At 58.1% G+C, this 21,703-nt stretch overlaps 2 protein-coding genes across 11 annotated transcripts in view; one reads left to right on the top strand and one right to left on the bottom strand.

Annotated features, from left to right (window-relative positions):
- DOCK6 (dedicator of cytokinesis 6) overlaps positions 1-21,703 on the bottom strand; it is a 51,884-nt gene that overhangs the window by 19,384 nt on the left and 10,797 nt on the right. For 4 of the 10 annotated variants that reach the window (XR_005214203.1, XM_037818666.1, XM_037818665.1 and 1 more), the window contains exons 7-29: positions 21,487-21,572; positions 18,906-18,972; positions 18,644-18,793; positions 17,938-18,018; positions 17,651-17,804; positions 17,388-17,515; positions 17,208-17,301; positions 16,716-16,878; positions 13,731-13,848; positions 13,567-13,637; positions 13,215-13,353; positions 13,024-13,125; positions 12,260-12,346; positions 11,599-11,830; positions 11,247-11,408; positions 9,774-9,937; positions 9,244-9,348; positions 6,840-7,256; positions 5,755-5,895; positions 3,136-3,249; positions 2,888-3,058; positions 2,276-2,415; positions 2,014-2,183 (exon numbers count right to left, since the gene is read on the bottom strand). Coding sequence is in view for 8 of the 10 variants with exons in the window: in XM_037818666.1 (XP_037674594.1) it covers positions 2,014-2,183; positions 2,276-2,415; positions 2,888-3,058; positions 3,136-3,249; positions 5,755-5,895; positions 6,840-7,256; positions 9,244-9,348; positions 9,774-9,937; positions 11,247-11,408; positions 11,599-11,830; positions 12,260-12,346; positions 13,024-13,125; positions 13,215-13,353; positions 13,567-13,637; positions 13,731-13,848; positions 16,716-16,878; positions 17,208-17,301; positions 17,388-17,515; positions 17,651-17,804; positions 17,938-18,018; positions 18,644-18,793; positions 18,906-18,972; positions 21,487-21,572 (3,256 nt within the window). In the remaining 2 variants the exon portion in view is untranslated. The other 6 variants (XM_037818669.1, XM_037818671.1, XM_037818670.1 and 3 more) reach the window with 6 other exon arrangements.
- ANGPTL8 (angiopoietin like 8) lies at positions 14,886-16,466 on the top strand. The gene is made up of 4 exons (XM_037818674.1): positions 14,886-15,218; positions 15,411-15,572; positions 16,096-16,205; positions 16,296-16,466. Exons 1-4 carry the CDS (start codon positions 14,922-14,924, stop codon positions 16,321-16,323), a joined length of 597 nt encoding a protein of 198 aa, XP_037674602.1. The 5' UTR covers positions 14,886-14,921; the 3' UTR covers positions 16,324-16,466.

Genomic DNA, 21,703 nt, shown 5'->3' on the forward strand with positions numbered 1-21,703 from the left:
CGGGGTCAGCCCCTCCTCATCCTAAGTGTGGGGAAGGGGCTCCCTCACTGGGGAAAGAATGGCAACACATCAGCTCCTGTGGTTCTTTTCACACAATGTCCAAAACACACTAAAAAGTTACAAGACATCTAACAGTGATCATGGTGATGAATGCACAAGTATGTGGTGAAGCTGTGAGCCACACTTCAGATGGACTGTATGGTATGTGAATAAATCTCGATAAAATCACATTTTAAAAAGTTGCAAGACACATGAAGAGGCAGGAAACTATGATTGATGAGAGAGAAAAGAGACAATAAAACAAGACCCATCGACGCCCAGAGGTTGATGTTAGCAGAGAAGGACTTTAAAATAAAAAAGAGGAAAAGATAGACAAAGATGGGTAAAAAGGTGGAGAATTTCAACAGAGAACTGGAATCTACAAAATGAAACAACGACAACAACAAAAAATCAAAGGGACATTTTACAACTGAAAAATGTAATATACGAAATTAAGAACTCAATGGATGGGTTTTACAGAAGACAGACTCAGCAAAAGACGGAATTAGTGAATTTACAAAGAGGTGAGCCACTCCCTGTGTCCAGTGTATGGACAGATGTGTAGAAAAATGGGGACAAAAAAGAAATGACAAATAGGGTGGGCTACGGGGGGATGGAATGTTTTGGGTGTTCTTTTTTACTTTTATTTTTATTATTTTTTTTTGGAATAAGAAAAATCTTCAAAAGTTGATTCTGGTGATGAATGCACAACTAGATGGTAGTGCTATGAATAGCTGATTGTACACTGTGGATGCCTGTAGTGTGTGCGAATATATCTCAATAAAACTGTATTTTATAAAAATCAGGTGAGCACATTACAGTGAGTGTAATTAACAGTGGATTGTGTGTGTGACTGTGGTTGAAAAAGGAGAAGTTTAGGGTTGATGTATGTCACCAGAAGGAAAGCTAGAGAATGAAATAAGGGACTGTATAATACAGTGAACCGTGTTATGAACAACGAAGGTGATTAATGGTACAAATATAAGAATGTTCTTCCATGAACTAGAACAAATGACAAGGTGTTAACAATAGGGTGGTGAATGGGAAAACATTCACCTAATGTAAACTAAGGACTATAGTTAACAGTTAAATATTTTAATATTCTCCCATCAGTTGTAACCAAGGTACCACATCGATGCTGAGTCAATAATAGGAGGTATAAGGGGTGTGGGGTTTTCTCTCTGGAGCAATGAAAATGTTCTAAAATTGACTGGTGATGAAAGCACTATTCTGATTATACCAAGAGCCACTAATTGTACACATTGGATGGACTGTCTAGTGTGTGAATAAAATTGCTTAAACAAAAAACAAAACAGCTGAGAAGAAAATTTTCCAACTAAAGCACAGAGAGGAAAAAAAAAGTGGAAAAAAAAAACAAAACAGAACAGAGTATAAAGATGTGATCAAAAGGTCTAACATACATGTAATTGGAGTCCCAGAAGGAGAGATGAAACAAAATGAGGCAGAGAAAAAAAAATTCAAGAGAGAACGGCTGAGAATTTCTCGAAACAAAAGAAAGGAATCAACCCACAGATTCCCAGTCTGTGCTTCCAGCTGCCCCTCAAAGTGCCAAAAAGTGTCCATCAGACACTTGAATGAATGAATGAATGAATGCATGCAGGACTCCAACCATCCTCTCACCCTGATGCTCCCCACCATTTCGTTTTCTCTTCTCTTTCTTAGAAGATAATAAATGTGGCAACATCTCCCATTTATCATGTGCTCACATGTCCCCACATTCCCACCCCATAAAGCGGTTGGTGTTATTACTGTCCCCATTTCACAGGTGGGAAACCTGAGGCTCAGGAAGGTTCCTGGCCTGTCAAGGGGCACGTGGCAAAACTGGCACCTGCTCTGTGTACCCTAACACCCCTGCTCCCATCCCTGGCTGTGCCCCCCCAGCTTTCCCGTCCTGCCCCTCTCGTGACCAAAGTCCCCGGGCCGCGTGACCTCACCCCACCCTGGCCCTCTGACCAGCAAAGTCATGCAGCCGTGGCAACGTGTCCCGAGCCAGCGAGAGAAGCGGGAGGTACAGCTCGGCCACACGGGCCTTCACGGTGGCCTCGGCGTAGCGGGGGTCCGTGTCGTGGCTGCAGAGCAGGCAGTGGACGGCGCTGATTGCTTTCTTGTGCAGCAGGGAGGCCCTGAGGGGCAGTCGGGGCATGCTCAGGTGGGGGCAGACACGGGGCCCTGGACCTCCCCATCCACCCCGGGAGCAGAGGAGGCCCCTGCTCACCCCTCGGCCTCGGGTTCGAGGACCAGCGCCAGCTCGGTCAGCAGGAGCCCAGCGAGAAAGTGCTGCTGGCGGAACAGGCCGCTGAGCTCAAACATACTGGCCACCTTGGGGTCTGGGGCCTGGCTGGAGAAGGTGGAGCTCTGCAAAGGGTGGGGTGGGGGGATCAGGGCTAGCAGAGGGCCACAGTCGGGAGCCAGAAGGGAGGAGATCACGCCCTAAAACCATCTAGGAGGTGACAGAAGTCACGGGGTCATGGGTCAGGAATGAAGGATCAGCATTAACTCATCTAGAGGTCAGAGTGGGCATGGGTCAAAGGCCAGAGATTGGGGCGAACCCATCTGGGAGGTGAGCAATGGTATGGGTCCGAGGACAGAGGTCCGAGAAGTACAAGATGAAATGCAGGTTGGAAAGTTGGGGTCGAGGAGCTGGAAATGAGAAGTTGACCATTTCAGAAGGTGCCCGAAACAAGGAGTCAGGAGTGTGGGGTCAGAGGTGAAGGGCTGGAGGTCAAAGGGTCAGTCCACCTGGCAGGAGCCCACTGAGAGATGGTCAGAGGTCAGAGGTAAGGGCCCAGTGTGGGAGGGCTGAAGGTCAGAGGTCAAGGAAGGGCACCTGGGAGGTGGTAGAGGACACGGATGGCGAAGGTGAGGCCGGGGGCGACAGGGGGCAGCAGGGCAGGTTGAGGGTCACGTAGTGCTCGTGGCTGCACAGGATGCGGGTGAACTCCAGCCGGAGGGTCAGCAGCGCCGCCGGGTTGGGGGCCGACTGGAGCCGCGCGGCCACCTGCGGCGAAGGGACACGGCCAGTGGGTAACGCCCGCCACGTCGCCCTCCCCGATCGTCCGCCACGCCTGCCCCTACCTGCTTGTAGTGGGCCCGGACCAGGCCGAAGACAAAGCCGCGGTCAGCCAAGGACAGGAGGTCACCCAGGAAGAAAGCCAGGCTGGTGTTGAGGTGCTCGGCCAGCTCTGCATCCTGGGGGCACCAGCAGGGACGGCTCGTCAGCCACACCCCATGGACCCCCATCAAGCCTCAGGCCCCCCTCCACCGGCCGAGGCCACCCGGGACCCCCGGGGCCTGGGCCACTGCCCCAGAGCCCTCGGTCTTCTCGACATGTCCCTCGTCTCTGGGCTCCGGCAACTCCCAGCTTTCTTTCCTGCTAAAGTTCGGACACTCCCTGCAGCTCCATTTTGGAGGCTCTTTTCTTTCCTCTCTCATCCACTCACTGTTGGGGAGCGGGGAGCTATAGATAAATAAGGAGGGAGGCTAGAACAATCCATATGGTTAAAGATGAGACATTTCAACATCAGCACAGCTCATGTTTAGCTTCACATAAATACGGATGATAACGGAGAATAATATATATACACGTGTGTGTATCCACAGGGTGGTATCGTGCATGTATCTCCTCATTTGTCAGCGGAGAGGGGCTAGAAGCTAAGGCCCACCCACGGCAGGCAGTGGCTGCTGATTCCCCCTGCAGATCCTCTCTCCTGCTCTCTTGGGACTGTCAGAACCCCAGGTTCAGCGTTCCAAGACAAGCAGAGACTACATTTCCCAGCCACCCTTGCAACTGGAGGCAACCATGTGACCACAGTCTGGCCAATGGGAATTGAGGGAAGTGAGGCAGTTGCTTAAAAGAGGCCAGGGTGACCCCAAATGACCAGGTTCACACAGTGGAGATCCCCTCCCAGCTCAGAAATAAACATTGTCACATTTAAACCACCTGCGATCAACTTGGAGCAAATTCACCTTTGCCCTCTCTCACTGATCGTCCCTCATTGATCACTTAACCTGCATTTATTAAGCATCTTCTACATGTCAAGCCCATGCGATCGCTGACGCTCGTCCAGCTCCCGGTCTCATGGGGGAGACAGACGCCAGAGAAAAGAATTCCGGAGAGTTCTACGTGCCTCAAGGACAATAGGGCAGGGTGATGTTTGAGAAAAGGCCAAGGAGAGAAAGGCATTTTGAACAGAGGGGAAAGCGAGTGCAAAGGCCCTGAGGCAGGAGTGTCTGGCAAGCGTGGGGGACAGCGAGGAGGCCGGTGCGGCCCCGTGGTCGCCGGGCTGGTGCCTGCTCTGCCCTCGTGCTCTCCCAAGCCACCCTGTGACCTAACCGAACACCCCTTCCCCGAGTTAACCCTGGTGGCCCCTCACTTCCCGGCAACCCAAAGAAACAAATCGCAAAATCTGCCTGTCCCCTTCGAGTCCTCATGTGCAGGGACCGCAGCTGCTTTGCCCATGCAGCCTGATGTCGTCGGCGCTCCGTAGGTGTTGAGTGAATGAATGAAACCCAGGTGGCCTGTCACCAACGTCCCACCGGCAGCCGTGACGAGGATGCTTGGCGGGGGCAATCTATTTCCCTGCAACCCTTTCCGGGGTGTTGGTTTCCTTGCAATTTGAGTCAGCCCCTGGGAATGTCAGCCCTGAGGGATTTTCCAGCGAAACCAAGATAAGACCTTGCAGATCAGATCAGAGGTCGTGAAGAATTGCACAAGGACAGGCTTTGGCCTGCCAGCATTTGCCCAAAAGTGGGCAAGCTTCCGTCGAAATCCAGAAGTCCCATTTCTCCTTCAAATCAGACTGTCTGGCCGCAGCCGATGTGCGTTCTTTTGTTCCTGCAGGGTCTCGGTTGGCCGGAGCTGGGCGGTGGCTGCTGCCACCGGACAGGCTTGTGTGCTCTCTGGTCCAGCTTAAGCCCCTTGCCCTCCTGACTGAAGCCATTGGTGAGGGTGAGTGCTCTGGAGCCGGGGGAGGCTCGGGTTCAAGTCCCCGCTCTGCTTTTTCCTGGCTGTGTGGCACCAGATTGAGCTATTCAGTCATTCTCTACCTCAGTTTCCCCATCAGTAACACAGACATAACCATAACACTTCATGGGGTTGTTGGGAGAATTTAATGATATAATCCATCGACAGTGGGTATACAGTAAGTGCTCAATAAATGCTCAATGCTGTTTTTTTTTAATTATTATTATTATAATTGGCTCCCAAAGGCATTGGAGGTGGTAAGCTGTCGGGGAGAGGGATCCAGGACAAACCTCAGGATCTCTGAACACCAACATCCACTTACTGAGCACTTACTGTATACTGGCAATGTGCTAAGGGCTAATGGGTCTCCCTGCTCGTCTCCTCCCCCTCCCCTTGCTCCCGCAGGTGCAGCCACATGGATCTATCTCCACAGAACCCTCTTAACAGGCCCGGCACAGTCTGCCTCCGGGCCTTGGCACTTGCTGTGCCCCCTGCCTGGAGCTCCTCCCACAGGCAGGGATCTTGGTTGGCTTTGTTCCCTGCTGTGTCTCCAGGGCCCAGCACAAGGCTGGGCACACAGGAGGTGCTCAAGAAATAGAGGCTAAGTGAACAGATCCTTCTAGAACACCGGGCTGCCAGTCTGGCAACGCTGGGCAGGATTTCACAGCCCTCCTGGCTGGCTCTGCGTCCTCCCTCACGCCACTGCCCCATTCAGGCCGCGAACCCTTCACCTTGTGGCCCCGGGCGATGACCTCCAGGCCCACAGAGGCCACCAGGGCGGCGATGTCGTCTAGGAAGCGCCCGGGAAAGCGCAGCTTGCGGGGCAGGTCCAGCCGCTGGCTCAGGAGCAGGTGCAGCGCCATGCTCTTCACCTGGGGGAGAGGGCCAGGGGCGGGGCTTGAGGGGAGGTGGGCAGAGGGGGGTAGACAGAGGGGGAGGGGGGCTTAAAGGGTTGTGTGTGGGCCCTTGCAGGCCAAGGAGGGTAGACAGCGGATCCTGGGTGGGGCTTGAGCCCTAGGGATAAAGGCTGAGGGCGTGGCCTGAGGGCTGTGGGCGGAGCTTGAGAACACATGGGCGGGGCATGAGAGGGCCCTGGACCAAGACGGACAGGGAAGGCTGAAGTCTGCAGGCGGGGCTTTCAATCTGTGGGCGGGGCTTGGGAAAGTATGGGCAGGGCATGAAAGGGTCTTGGCAGTGGGCTGAGGGTGGTGGGTGGGGCTTGCACCTGATGGGCGTGTCTTGAGAACGCATGGGCAGAGAGGGTGAAGTCTGTGGGCGGGGCTTCCAACCTGTGGGCGGGGTTTGGGACAGCATGGGCGCGGCATGAGAGGGCCCTGGGCCGGAGTAGGCTGAGGACGGTGGGTGGGGCTTGCGCTCAGTGGGCGGGGCTAGAGAACGCATAGCCGGGGAGGCTGACGTAGGTGGGCGGGGCTTGGGGAAACATGGGCGGGGCAAGGAAGGCCGAGGGCTGTGGGCAGAGCTTGAGCAGGTCGACGGGGCTAAGCCTCTGGGCTGCAGGGAGGGCGGATTTTGCAAGTGCAAACAGGCCCGCGGAGGACGAGGCTGCGGGGAGGCGCCTGGCCATGTCTTCTGGGGGGCAGGGGTCTTCTGCGGGAGGGTCTCCAGTCTGGTCCCAAGGGTTTCCCTCTCTAGCTGGGGCTATCTACTGGCGAGGGGTGGGGCCCTCCTCTCTGGGTAAGGGTCTCTCTCCATCAGTCTCATGCGGAAGGCGGGTGGGGGTGCAGGGCCCCTCTCCCCGAAGAGGGTCTCCCCTTGGGGGTCCCACCCAAGGCTAGCGGGGAGGAGACCATCTCACCATGAGCTGAAAGAAGAACCAGGCGTGCTGGAGGACAGCCTCGCGCACGGCACTGCCGCTGACCACCCACTGCAGAGCCAGCTCCTCATGAAGCAGCTGCAGGGGACATGGGCAAGGGGCAGGGTGACGGGGAGCCCAGGAGCCCCCGTACCCCCCACTCCGAAAGGATGCAGCTGGAAGGCTCAGGGTTAGATCAGCGGGAGCCAGGCAGGAGGAAGGGAACAGAAGGAGGCTGGTGTGCCCGTCCCCAGGCTCTCCAGACCCTGCTGGATTCTGGGGGACGAAGGTCTGGACCCCTTTGCCCCCCTCCCTGCCCTCTGCTACCTTCTGTGCGGTGGGTCTCGGCTGGGAGGCTGGTGGGGCCGAAGAGGCACCCTTGAGGTAGGCAGAAGCTCGGCCAGAGTTGCCTTCGGTGGCCTGTGATGGGATGGGGTGAAGAGGATGGGATGGCGACGAGAGGGCGAGGGTGGGCGGAGGTGATGGGGGCGTGGACGGAGAGGGGAGGGTGGATGGAGAAAGAGGGCCCTGTTAAATATAGAAAGAAAGGGGTGTGAGCGTGGAGAGGAGCGGGGTAGAGGAGATGAGGATGGCCATGGAGATGAGGTGAGGAGAGGACAAGCATGGATGGGAAAGGTGAGACTGTGGGTGGAGGAGAAGCGAGAGCGGGCACGGGACCCCAGGAACGAGGTCCGCAGAGGGGAGTGGGATGGCGGGGGACAGAGCACGGGCCCAAAGGGAAGAATGGATCAGTGGGGCAAGGAGTAAGGGTGGAGCAGGGGAATTAGTGTGGAGAGAGTTGTGTAGTCAGAGGAGGTGAGAACGAGCGATTAGGGATGGCGGATGTCAGCGAGTCTGTGATTTGGGAGGAGAAGATGAGTGTGCACAGTGGAGAGGACACAGATGGGGCTAAAGGGAGGACAGAGGAGGAGGAGCAAGACAGGAAAGATGAGGACAGGGGAGGTGAGAAGTGGTGAGGGGCAGCGGGAGCAGCCGAGAGAGCCCCGGGTGCCAGGCCTGGCCGGGCTCCAGCCTCGCTCAGGGCATCGTGGGGCCTCAGTGTCCCCAGCTGTGACATGGGTGTGGGGGCCCAAGCCCCACTGTCCCCTCCTGTGCTGACCAGAAGATGAGACCGCCGGCAGGGAGAGGAGGCATCTGATCTCGGGACTTGGGACACAGCCACACCCCGGCTTCTGGGTACACTCCAGGCAGACCCTCCACGGAGAAGCCCACCCCCATCCCACATCCCAGATGCCCACACTCCCCTGAGGTCCAGGGGGATCCCTGGGAGAACTGAGGGGCTTGGAAGGAACCTTGTTAAAACTGCTGGGGGGAGGGATCCAGACTTCCAGATTCCCGGAAATTCCTGGAGAGAAAGTCCAAAAGTCCCCATGGCCCGTGCTGGCCTGGGCTGGGGTGCAGAGCTGGACTGGGGGGGGCCTCGGTCTCAGTCTGCAGGGACAGTCAGCCCCCTGCAGCCCCTCCTTGGTGCCCGGCGGGTACTGAGCTCGGCTCCTGCCTTGCAGGTGACTTTCCCTCTGTCTGGAAGCCCCTTCCTCTCCTTGGCTGGCTTTGGTCTCACCTTCGGGTCTCAGCTCAAACATCACCTCCTAAGGGGGGGGGGCTCACAAAGCACCCCAAAGGAAGCTGGCCCCCCTGTTTCCGTCCCTTCCTTTCAGGCATTACACTTATGGGTTCATTTGATCTGAGCCTATTTGTCCCCAAGTCCCGACCAAAGATCTACCTCCCCCAAGTACAAAATTCCCTGTGCCCCGACCTTCTCCCAGAATCTGGGCTGCTGTCCTGAGAGAGCACTTTACTCCGAGTCTTTAACACATCTGGAAATTCTAAGTAATAGTGTCATTTTACAGATGGGGAAACTGAGGCTGAGAGAGAGGCAGCCAAATGCCTGGGACACATAGAAGCCCGCAGCAGAGGTAGGACTCGAACCCGGGTCTGTCTAAAGGAAAAGTGCCATCCCAAGGCAGGTGGCTGGGAAGGGGCAGGGGAGGGGAAGTTGGCTATAGGGGTCACTCTATGAAACGGGGTGGGACACCCAGTTCTGCCCCTTGGCCGGGGGACAGTTGAGAGTTCCCTGAACAGAGGAGGGGCTTGTGCATCAGTGGATTAGAGGAACAGACCATGCAGGGCCATGAGGGTGTGAGTGGGTGGGTTGGTAGGTCATTTGCATGCTGTTTGCAGATAATTTGCATGCAATTTGCATGCCACCCCTCCCCAGTCCCTGCTGCCCCCGCCTGAGGCTGTGACTATGCAATGGCAAGAGGCTGCTGAAGATTATTCGCCTCCTCCCCCAGGCAGCCCTCCTAGGTTAGTTGGCCGCAGTGGAGAAGGTGGGAGGCGTCAGGCCGAGGTGGTGTCACACGTGTACAGTTAGAGGGGGGGGCACCTGTCTGGGGTCGGCCCCACAATAAGGAGGCACCCGCCGTAGCACTGCCTTGCTGCCCCCAGGAGCGTAAGCAGAATTCACCCAGGAGTGCGAGCGGTCAACGGCCTGGAGATATACGGGTTAAGTGGTAGAGGGTGGGCAAACCAGCAGAAAACACCAAGTGGGGGATCCCTGTTCCGGATCCGACACGTCATGTGCGTGCGTGGGGTACAACGCACGTATAAGTGCTTGTTGAGCTATGGATGCATGTTCATTTTTCAAGCACGCCAAGCATCCTGCCACCCATCTTTGGGGTGGCCCCGCAGACCAGAGCCCAGCAGTTTGACCCCCAGAGTCCCCAAACCTTGTGACAGATCCAGCCCACCCCTCTGCCCGGAGACCAGCCTCGGAAACCCAACCCGCTCAGCTCCCTCGGACCGGACACCCCTTTCCAGTCCTTCCGGCAGAATTGAGCTTATCCGTCTGCCCCATTTGGCAGCCATGGCCCCTGATGGCGGCAGTTTTGGGGCCCATCTCCCGCCTCGCCCTACCTTGCTGGCCAGGATGCGGGAGATCTCATCGTCCACTGAGCCAGGGGCCACGGCCAGGTCGGGGTTGCTACTGCTAATGCTTTTAGAGCGGGTGAGGTAGGCGCTGGCTGGGCGGCCGGGGCCGCGGGCCAGTGTGGCGGGCTGCAGGGTCACTGGGGGGGGCCCTGAGGACAGAAGCAAGACAGTCAGCCCCCAGCCATCAGACCCCTGGCCCCTTCCCACTCGGCTTCCCCTTGGCAAGGTCATTTTCCTCCTCTGAGCCTCCGGTTTCCAAATCTGTAAAATGGGTGCAATACCAGCTACTGCTGTTATTTTACAAATGGGGAAATGGAGGCCCAGAGAGGTCAAGTCCCTTGCTGCCATGAGTTGACATGCATCTCCCCAAAAGATATGCTCAAATCCTAACCCCCGATCCTGTGATTGGGGACCTTATTTGTAAATAGGGTCTTTGAAGATGTGATTAATAAAAATGAGGTAAAAACTGGATTAGGGTGGAGCCTTATTTCTGTGTGACTGGAGGAGAGATGACACGGACACACACAGGGGACAAGCTCATGTGTCCACAGGGGAGGCAGAGATTGAAGTGCTACATCTACAGGCCAAGGATGGCCGGCAAACACCGGAACACAGAAGAGAAAAAGGTGTAATGGTTTGAAGCGGTATATACCCCAGAAAAGCAGGTTCTTAAAGCTAATCCATGCCTGTAGGTGTAGACCCATTGTGGGTGGGACCTTTTGATTCGGTTATTTCAGTGGAGGTCTGCCCCAGCTGGGTCTTAATCCTTTTAATGGGGTCCTTTATAAGAGGATAAAAGAGAGAAGTCACAGGCGGGGCAGCCAGAAGCTGAAAGACGCGAAACCCAAAAGAGGAAGGAGAGATCAGTAGATGCCATCACGTGCAAAACCGTGTGACAAGAGGAGCCCGGGATTGCAGTAGCCGGTCTTTGGAGAGAAAGCATCGCCTGTTGACGCCTCGATTTGGACATTTTCATGGCCTCAGAATTGTAAGCTTGTAAGGTAATACATCCCCACTGTAAAAGCTAGCCAGCTTCTGGTATATTGCGTTTTGGCAACTTTAGCAAACTGAAATAGAAGGATTTGCCCCTACAGGTTTCAGAGAGTGCACAGCGTGGCCAAGCCTTGATTTTGGATGTCTGTCCTCCAGAACTGAGCAATAATAAATCATTGTTGCTTTACATCCTCTCCATTGGTGACAGCCCTGAGAATCCCTGCCCCAAGCTGCCTAAGAGGCTTGCTGACTGGCCGAACCACCTGCCAATCACATGTACAGACACCACGCCCCCTGCTGGGGCGGGACAAAAGCAGGTGAATATCTCTGTCTCTCTCTGGCAAGTTGACCAAACCAGCCTCTGGCCTGAGCAGCCTCTGGGACTTTGCGTATGATGATCCCTCTGCCTGACATGCTTTGCTCCCCAAAATTTCCTGCCTCCCCGAGTCTCCCACCAACACTCACCACCCGAGGGGCTGGGCTCAGTGCCAGGCAGGCGGAAGGCATAGTGGACGTAAGCGGCCAGCAACGGGCAGTGACCGCGGGCATCCTGGGTGCCCTCCAGGCTCCGATGGACGAGGCTGACCACATGGGCCATGGCTTCAAAGACCCCCCGGCCCAGGTTCACTGCCGGGTGGAGCAGAGGTCAAGTTCCGAGGGCGCCGGGCCATCCACCTCCCCCAGAAGAAGAGACAGAGGGTCTGAGGGGTCATGTGGGACCTGCCCTGGGCCATTTTGCAGAGGGAGAAACTGAGGCAGGGGAGACCAACGGGCTCCGGGAGGTCACCCAGGACCTGGGAAACCAAGGCCCGCTCACCCATCTGCCCCCCGATGATCGGGGGCCTCACGACCAGGCGCACGAGCTTGTCCAGGACATGGTGGGAGAAGGCGACGAGGGGCTCGGGGCTGGCGAGGCGCAGTGTGGCGAGGCTGGCCCGCAGCTCCTGCTCCACCGTGCTCTCATTCAGGACAACATCCTTGAGCCGGAAAGGGAAGGCCCCCTCCTCCAGGATGTGCACCAGGGTGAAGAACTTATCCAGGTGGGGGTCCTGGGTGGGGATCGGTGGGGATGAGGGGGGCAGAGCCAGGGCCCCCAGCCCCAGGAAGGTCCCCGAGGGAGCGGGGATTGAATGAGGCCCGAATGGGCAGGAATGTCCAAATGAACGGGCGTGAGAAGGAAAATAAGAGAAGTGACAGCAAGCGAGCAAAGGAATAGACGTTCAGTGGCAGGAAGGGAGGGGAATTAGACGAAGGGCCAAATGGGGATCAAGCAATCATGGGGAGAGCCAAGGCCCCAGCTGGGGAGGCCGATGGCACCGCGGCCCCCCCACCCCATCCCCCCAGGCCTGAGTCAGCAGTTTCCGCAGAGCCAGGGCCAGGCTGACCAAAGTCACATCCGTGGCCCTGGGCCGGGCTGCCCAACCCCGGGACGGGCGAGCAGGACACTGGGACAGCTGGGCTCCCACCCCACCCCGTACCTGGGCGTGCACCGAGGACACGGCCGTGAGCTCCACGCTGAACACACCCTTGTGGCCGTCCACCCAGCGCATCCCGGGCAGGGCCACCTGTTGGGGGGAGACCCCCGAGTGGGTGCCGGCTGGGCCCTCCCCCACCGGTCACGCCGCCGCCGGGCCCAGCTGTTGCGACATGGGGTGGCCGCCCGTGCTGGACCCCAGCCCAGCCCAGAGAAAAAGGGGGGCAGGTGGGAAGCATGGGACACTAGCTGGGGAGCAGAGAGTGGGGACACTGGAGAGATATCAGGAAATCAGTGCAGAGAACGATAGGGGGCTTCATGCCCCCCCTGGGAAACAAACACCCCGAAGGAGAGAAAGTGGGGGGACCCTAAGGGGGGTGAGGAGGTAGGCCCACGTCATGCAAACGCCAGCCGGGGCTGCTCACGGGAGCATGGGAAGGACAAACAGCGGGGATTTTAGTGGGGGGCACAGATGGGGTTGGGGTGGGTACGAGGAGAGCTAGTTGGGGGACAGGAAGGAACACAAAAGGGGGACACAGAAGCATTAACATGGGGTGACAGGGGGCGGGGGCCCTGGAGCCCTGATGGGAAGGACAGTGATGCACCAACTGTGGAAACTGAGGCAGGACACTCAAAAGCACTCACGGGGGTCAGCGAGGCCCCCAGGGACGTTACGGGGAGGCAGGGAACACATTAACAGGGCGGCAAGCAGGAAACAAGAGGTGAGGAAGCACTGCTGGGCGGGCAGTGAGGCAGGGGGACACGTACGTCGGGCGTGAGCACGGAGTAGCTGGGTGGGGGCCGGTCCACGGACACGGGCAGGCAGAAGGGGCCCGTCCTCAGGCGACCGTGCTGCAGCAGCGGGATCCACTGGGGAGAGAGGCTGGGGGTCAGTGGGGGGCCGGGCTGGGGGGCCAGGAGGGCTCGGCTGGGGCCACAGCTGTGAGTGAGGGTCTCACAGTAAAGCCCACGGGCGTCTCCAGGGCCGTGCCCGGCCGGGGCTGGCAGCTGACGTGGTAGAAGGTGAAGAGCAGGTGGTGGTTGTCGGTCACGCAGGCTGGGAGACGCAGCTTGAACTCCTCGTAGAACTCGGGGGACCTGGCAGGGTCGGGGGTCCGGGAGGGTCCGCCGGGGGCTGGGCTAAACCCTGGTTTACCCCATGCTGTTTCCCACCAACCCCCACCAGGGTTGGGCCGCCCCCAGATCCTGCCGTCGCCACTCTCGTCTGGCGGTTCCCATCCCAGGGTGCCACGTCACCCCGCCCCCCCCCCCACCGGGGTTCCCAACCCCACCCGTCTGCGGCCCACCAACTTGTTGTGATAGACCACCGGCGTGAAGGCCTCGCGGGTGAACTCACTGCAGCTGGACTTGCCGAAGATGACCTGGGGGACAGAGGGGTGTGAGGGGCCTGCCGGGGACACCCCTGCTGGACCCTACCCCGTCCCCGGTCCCCAGGCCGGGACGCGGCCGCTGACCGGCAGGGCCTGGCTGGGGTCCTCGCTCGCCATGTACTGCACCCGCACGGCGAGGTTCCGGACGGAGCCCTGGCGGCTGCTGAAGTTCAGGCTGTGAGGGTAGACGTAGAGCAGGTTCCTGTGGGGGGACACGGGAGTGGGGTCGGAGGTCAAGGGGACCCCCCAGGCGGGCAGCACTGCGGGGACAAGCCTGGCCTGGGACACAGGGAGTCAGGGGACACTGGGCCCCATTGCCGGGGCATTGTGGGGTAGGGGGGGTGCAGAGCACAGCCCCCAGGCAGGACACCCAACTGGCAGAAAGTGGGGGGCAGTTGGGGGGAGGGGGTTGAACTGAGGCTGGAGTCAGAGCTTAGGAGTGGGGTCACAGTCCTGTCTCCCACTCCCAGGGGCAACTCGTTGCAAGTGTCAAACTTCCTCTGGGCCTCAGTTTCCCTATTTGTGCAATGGGGGCAGCAGGCCTTTTGGAACTGGTGAGGATAAAGCAGATATATAACTGCACCAGAGACGTATGTGGCACCTGCTGTATCCTGAGCTCTGTTTGAAGCACTTGACACGAAATAACTCATTTGGTCCTCGCCACCATTCCATCGGCTGGGGACTGGCGTCACCCCATTTTACAGACGGGGAAACTGAGGCACCCAATGAGTGCACAAAACGGCAGCTCGCCTTCACCCAGGGCACGTGGGGGGCCCAATTTCGGCTGTGTGGCCTTGGGTGACAGCCCCGCTACCTACATCCACTTCCCCGCACGGCCTGGCAGATTTGTGGGGAGGGACTGAGGAGAGTAGACACGGAACGGATGGCGGCTGGGGCACTGCTAGGCAAACAGTCGGCGCTCATATATGTCTCACCATTACCACTCTTATAGGTTTGTCTGTCCACAGGTGGGGGGAAGCCTGGGTGGGCCTCGGGGGTCCCCCGGCAGGCAGGGCTGAACCCAGGCCTGTCCTCTCCCGGCGCCCCCGCCCCCACCCAGCCCCAAGCCCCCCTGCTAGCGTGATCCCAACGTGGCCGGCCAAACACTCGCCTGATGCAACGGTCGTGCCACCCCGGGGCCCTTGCACAACACCAGGCTCCCTGCCCGGCCAGTTAACGATTGACCGGGGGTTATGGGGGGCGTGGGAGGGGGGCCATCAGGGCATAAAAGCCCATGGCCGTGGTGCTGGCGCTACACCCCCAGACACCCCAGCCATGGCCGTGCCAGCTCTGGGCCTGCTCTGGATCCTGGCAGCGGTGGCCCAGCCTGCCCTGGCAGCCCCCATGGGCAGCCCAGAGCCGGCGCAGAAGGAGGAGCTGACCCTGCTCTTCCACGGAGCCCTGCAGCTGGGCCAGGCCCTAAACGGTGTGTACAGGACCACGGAGACAAGGCTGACGGAGGCCGGGGACAGCTTGGGCCTCTACGGCCACATGCTGGAGCTCCTAGAGCGGGAGGTCAGCCAGGGCCAGGCCGGGGCCCGAGAGCTGCAAAGAAGCCTGTTGGACATGCAGGTGGGCACTGGAGCCGGGGCACTGTGGGATGGGTAGGAGTTTTTGGCGGAGTTAACATCCAGGGTGCCTACGGTTTACACAGGACTGAGGGGTCCCCAGGATGCAAGACTTGCAATGATAAAACCAGGGCAATCTCAGGCAAACAGAGACAAGCTGGGTCATCCTTCTAACATCCTACTATCTGTTGGGCAGACGGAAGAGGATTTTCTGCAGTTGCAAGCAGAGGTCATAGCCCAGGCCCTAGGGCAGGTGGCCCAGGAACAGCAGGAGCTGCAGGACAGTGTGCAGAAGCTGGAAGGCCGGCTGAGGGGCACCTGGCTGGGCCGGGCCTGCCAAGAATTTGAAACTTTGAAGGTAGGGGGCTCCTGGCCCTGGGGGGTGGGGGGTGGGAGGCAAGACCCCAATTCCCAGCCAGAAATCACTTCTGAACTGAGTCCCAGAGACACCCCACCTTGGGTCGGCCTCCTGACTCGACAGCCTCTACCCTGGGCAAAAAAAAACCAGGTCCCATTCTGTGCCTCAGTTTCCCCCCTTTGCAAAAAAGTGCAATAACTGATATCTCTGAGCAGAGCCAGGGATCCAATGCAGGTAAATTACTCGGCATGGGGCGGTGTACACAGCTGGCGCTCCATAAGCGCTTACTGTTAGGGGAACTGGTAACATTCACCAAGAGCTCACTAAGTACCAAGTGCTGCCCCGTGGCCTTTTGCAGCCCGTTATGACCCTTACGACACCCCCACGAGAAGACATTTTCGTTCCCATTTTGCAGAGGGGGAAACTGAGGCCAGAGGGGGTCACCCGGCTGCCCTGAGGAGACCTGGGCAGCGGGGAGGCAAGGTGGCCCCCAGCTGAGGCCCCCCATCTTGTCCGCCCGCAGGCTCGAGCCGAGGAGCAAAGCCACATCGTGTGGACCCTCACGGGCCACGTACAGCGACAGCAGCGGGAGCTGGTGGCACAGCAGAAGCGGCTGCAGCAGATCCGGGCGAGGTAAGCCCAGCCCCAGGGGGTCCGTTCGGGGGGCACGGGGCAGCCGGGGGCTGCCCACCCTCCCAGGCTGAGCCATCTCTCCCTCCCCAGGCTCCACAGGGTGGCACTTCCGACTTGAGCCTGCCTGGCTGCCACAGAGGACCACAAAACGCAGCCAGGGACACTTCCACGGCCCTTCGTGGCTCCCAAGTCGCCCCCCAGTGCAGGGCAGAGCTGCCCGTCCGCCGGGGAAGGCCAGGGAGCGGCCCAGCCACGGAGCAGACGCGAAGCAGGCAGTGGGGGGAGGACGCAAACAGAGGACACGGTCCCCCACCCACCCCGGGGAGGGTTCAGGAGTGCCAGGCACCCCTCGATGCCAACACGAGCCGCAGTAATAAAGCACAGCTGTCTAATCTCGCCCTGGGTGTCTGCGTGTGTCTGGGAGAAGGTGGGGTTTCACTTAGCCTGACGCTGGAACCCCCCCACCCCATCCAAGCACCCTGCTGCTCTCCCCCCACCCCCAGGCTGTACCTATAGCTGGTATGAGGGGCATAAACCTCGCGGGCGGGGAACTCCAGGATCTCCTTGATGGGCCGGCCTCTGGGATCTGGATAGGGTTTGACATGCAGCAGCTCCGGCGAGAGGCAGAAGTGGGGGTTCTCAGGGGCCGGGGAGATGTCGATCTTGAGCTGAGCTGGGGAGGAGGTGGCCAGTTTGCACCTGCTGGGGTCCTGGGGTGCCTGTCTCCTGCAGGGCCGGGACCCCTCCTGTCCCACAGCGCACCCCGGCAGCCTCCCTGGGCCCCTCACCCCCACCTCTGACCCGCCAGGCCAGCTCCTGCCAGCTCGGCCCTGCCTCCACGGCCTCCATTTAATTGATCCACCCTGGTGTCATCGTTTCTATTTCTGGCCCATGACCCTTGTAGAAGGTTTGCCCGCCAAGGTTCAGGGACTCGTCTGTCGCGGTCACCGCTGGCAGCTCAGCGTGTTTGTTGAGCGACTGCACGACAGCAGCACCACCCACCGGTCACGGGCCGCAGGCGCCGCAGCAGAGACGACGGGCGCCGCATGTCGGCCAGGAACTTGAAGAGGTCCTCGTCGCTGAGCCTTTCGGCCTCCTGCACGGGACCCCACTGCCATGAGCCAGGGCCGAGGGTGGGGTGTCACCCCACCCCCAACCCCGCGTCCCCCGCGGCCACGACACCTGCTTAAAGAAGTTGGTGACAGTCAACGTGGCCGGGCGGAAGCCTGAAAAGCTGCAGGCGTCGTCCCCGCTGCTCGCCCGGTCCTGGGGTCCCCGACGGCGGCGGTCAGACCAGACAGGCCGGCGCTCTGGGGTGGGGGGGGACAGAGAGGGAGGGTCGGGGAGAGACCAGGGGACTCGGGTGCTGTTCCGAGGCTGGCCGCCAGAGGGCGCCCCTTCCTCTCCCCCCGACCCAGGGGCTCCCCAGCCAGCCCGGGCCTCACCGCCCTCAGAATCCGAGTCCCGCTCCGACGTCCCGGAGCTGCTGACGATGTTCGCGAGGTGCACGGCCGTCCAGGCGAAGGGCATGCGGTAGCGGCCCAGGCGGGTGCAGAACTGCTCGGCCGCCAGGCGCAGCCTCTCTAGCTTTTCCTTGTTCTGCGGGGAGACCCCAGCACCCCCAGCACCCCTAGCACCACCAGCTCGGCGCCTGCAGCCTCCAGCCCTGCAGGGTGGGTGGGTGCTTGCAACTCCCCCCCCCCTCCCAGGGTTGCAGCCTGGGCCTGCCCACCTTGGCCGCGTCCGCTTCTCGCATCACCATGTAGGGCTCGCAGCACTCGCCGATGTCCCCCTGCTGCAGCACCTTCTCCAGCTGCGGGGAGGCGGGTGGGTGAGGGGCCGCAGAACCCTCCCCCCAGCTTCCTGGACCCCTCCTGGGCCTCCCCGCGCGCCCCCACTCCATCCAGCCTGGGCTCCCATGTCCGGCTGGCTGCCCCCAAACCCCCTTACCCTGTCCGTGCCTCAGTTTCCCTCCCTGTCAAATGGGGGATCAGTGTACCCGCCCACCTCCCAGGGCTGCCGTGAAGGCAGGAAATCCCTGGGAAGCCTGATTTGGGGTGTTGCCTGCCAGTAGGCGCTTAATTAGCTTCATTACTGTAACCTAATTTAAGGTTTTGCAAAAGGACACTCGAAAATCCCAAACCGATGTGCCAACTAGGTCTTTCCCTCCCCAAAGTAACTGAGAAATTCTCAACTTAAAAAAAAAAAAAAAACACCTGCCGGCTGCCTGTTCTCCCCAGGCCGCCCACTCCTGGCATTGTTCTTGGCTCAGCGGTCACCTCTCCATGGAAGCCCTCCAGGATTTCTTTCCGCCCAGGGTTGAGTCAGGGGCCTCCTCCCCTATCATGGCCCTGACATCTTTCTTGGTGGCAGGTCCGTGCCCTTCTGTGAGCACACAGACCCTGCTCCTGGCACCCCAGCCCGGCCCCAGTGGGTACCTTGATGACCAGGAAGATGTCGGGGGAGGGGTAGGTCACGGAGAAGATGGCGGAGCGGGCCAGGGTGGAGATGGCGGGGTGGGTGCCGTGCGCCCGCAGCAGTCCCTTCGTGGAGTCGGAGTTCAGGTCGAAATAGAAGTTCTCTGAGATCTAGGGGCAGGAGAGGTAGACGGGCCACCTCCTCCAGGAAGCCCACAGGCTCTGGAGAAGTCAGGGAGTGAGGCGGAGGAGGAGGGAGAGGGGGGAGAAAGGGGTCTCCTACCTTCTTTTTCTCCCGCACGTCGTACAGGGCCAAGATCCCAAAGATGGGCTCGATATCAATTTCGAACCTGCAGGCAAATGGGGTCTCTCTGGTAGAGACTCTCCCTAACACCCCCTCTTCCCACAGACACACACCCCACTCTGTTTTGAGGCCCCAACCTTGTGCATTGTGTATGTGGGGGGTGAGGGGTGTCACACAATTTCCAGTGGGATCACATGGACACACCATCTGGCAGGAAAGGGCCATCCCATTTTGCAAAAGGGGACACTGAGGCACAGAGCGATCTCCCCACCTCTACTCAGTACCTCACACAGAGCACAGCACCCCCCCAATCCATGGCTTTGATCAGCTAACATGGAGGCAACCTTTTGTCACAGCAATTCTCTCCCCATTTTGAAATTCTTGCCTCCCCAGATCTCCCCAACCTCCCTCTGGGGTGTCCCCCGGCCCCTCGGGCTGTGCCCCTTTTGCACCCTGGGCCGCCGTGATGCCTTCCTATAAAATTTTTCTGCCTTGCTGCCCCCATGCACCATGTGTCTCCTCCAGAAGCATCTTCAAACTTAAAAACTGGGAGTTGCTTCTGACTTTCTGAATGGGACATTGCATGATCCGTGGATTACTCAATAAAGCTGTGAGATCCCAAATGGCAGGCTCTCTGTCCCAGCTCTCCGAAGTCACTAGCTTTTGGTCCAAAGGGGAGTGGGCTAACCTTACTGACGAGAAGGCTCAAATTTTGAGTCTGCATCTCTAGCCTTTTGGTGTGATCCACGATTTCATTTTTTGCTATTGCTGGTTTCTTTGTCCCATGTATAAGGAAAGTGAAATAATAAAAGGTGGGAGCCCCAAATTGTATAAAAACTTTTGATTCTCCACCCTCTGGCATTCCGGCATATGATGTGTTCAAAAATTATGGGGCCACCCTCTCTCTAAGCCCACTCAGCAGGTGATCTTGCTGCCCTCCCCCTACATGGGACCTGATTCCCAGGGGTGTATATCTCCCTGGCAACTCAGGATATGACTCCCGGGGAACGAATCTGGACCCAGCATCATGGGATTGAAAACATCTTCTTAACCAAAAGGGGGAAGTGAAATGAAACGAAATAGTTTCAGTGGCTGAGAGATTCCAAATGGAGTCGAGAGGTCATTCTGCTGGACATTCTTATGCACTGTATAGATAACTCTTTTCAGGTTTTAATGTATTGGAATAGCTAGAAGTAAATTCCTGAAACAAACTCCAACCCAGTAGCCTTGATTCTTGAAGACGATTGTATAACAATGTAGCTTACAAGGGGTGACAGTGTGATTGTGAAAACCTTGTGGATCACACTTCCTTTATCCAGGATGGATGAGTGGAAAAATGGGGACAAAAATTAAGTGAAAAATAGGGTGGGAGGGGGGTATGGGAAAATTTAGGTGTCCTTTTTTGCTTTTATTTTTATTTTGGAGTAAGGAAAAGGTTCAAAAATTGATTCTGATGATGAACACACAACTGTATTTCTTGCTGTGAATAACTGATCATAAACTATGGATGACTGTAGGATGTGTGAATATATCTCAATAAAACTGTACAAAAAAAAGTAAATGAACAATGGGGGAAGGAGGGGAATGGGATGTTTTGGACGTTCCTTTTTATTTTAATTTTATTTTTTGGATTAATGAAAATGTGCAAAGTTTGATTGGGGTGACTATATGACAATACTGTGAACAACAGATTGTACAGTCTGAATGACTATATTTTATGTGATTATATCTCAGTAAAATTGCATTAAAAAAAAATTACACAGCGAGAAGTTATGCCTGTCTGTCTGATTCATGAATCACTCAATAAAGCCGTGAGATCTAAAACAAAATTTAAATTGAAAAAAAAATAATAATAAATGAGGCTCTCCAGGGCCCTGAGAACAAAATCCTGTGTGGCCCGTCCCCACCCATCTAGAATGTTCTCCTCCCTCCTCTCTTCCCTTGGGGTTGGCTCAGGAACCTCCATATTCCATGCCTCTCCCATCCTGGCTCTGTGTGGTCAACAATGGGTATGTGCCTTGTATACAGTCGGCGCTCAATAAGTGCTTGCAGAATGACTGGACGCGCCCACAGAGCTGGTTCCTGACCTGTGGGCTTGGAGCAGGAGGTTCCCTCAGGCCTCGGGCCAGACCAGGGCCTCCCTTTCCTGCCCCCATCCCGACAGGAACTCGGGGTGGGCGCAGGGCCAAGTCCACATCCTGCTTAGCTCCGTTCCCACGCGCTTCTGCTGCTCCCTGGGAGCCGACGGGGAGGGGGCGTTGGGCAGCTGGAAGCCAGGCGACGAGTCGCCAGTGTCCCCCACCTTCCAAGCCCCCAACTCCGGCCAGGGCTCAAATCGTGGCTGAGGGGCTCCCAACTCGGATGATCCCGGGATATGATGACTTCACCACCCCGTGCCTCGGTTTCCCCACCTGTGCCCGCTTGGCAAGGTTGTGGCGAGGACTGGATGAGCCTGGGCACATGCAGGGCTGAGATCGGGGCCTGGCATGCTGTTGGTGCTTAATGGAAAAGGGAAGCCCTAATTCCACCCCCACAGAGGCCCACGGGCAGCCCCACTCACTTCAGTGACAGACATTTGACCAGGATCCTTTGTCCAAAGTGCTCGTGGGGTGGCTCCGGGTGGCTGCAGCGTTCCACGGCTTCCTCCTGCCAAGAGCCAAGGGGGCAGCTGGGGCACGTCCTCCAGGAAAGACCCGGAAGGCCTGGCCAGAGACCAACTCTATCTCCAGCCTAACTCCAGTCCCTTGCCTCTGAGCCACTGCATGTACTGTTCCCTC

The sequence above is a fragment of the Choloepus didactylus genome, chromosome 25 (assembly GCF_015220235.1).
Source record: "Choloepus didactylus isolate mChoDid1 chromosome 25, mChoDid1.pri, whole genome shotgun sequence".
In the NCBI taxonomy this organism is placed as follows: domain Eukaryota; kingdom Metazoa; phylum Chordata; class Mammalia; order Pilosa; family Megalonychidae; genus Choloepus; species Choloepus didactylus.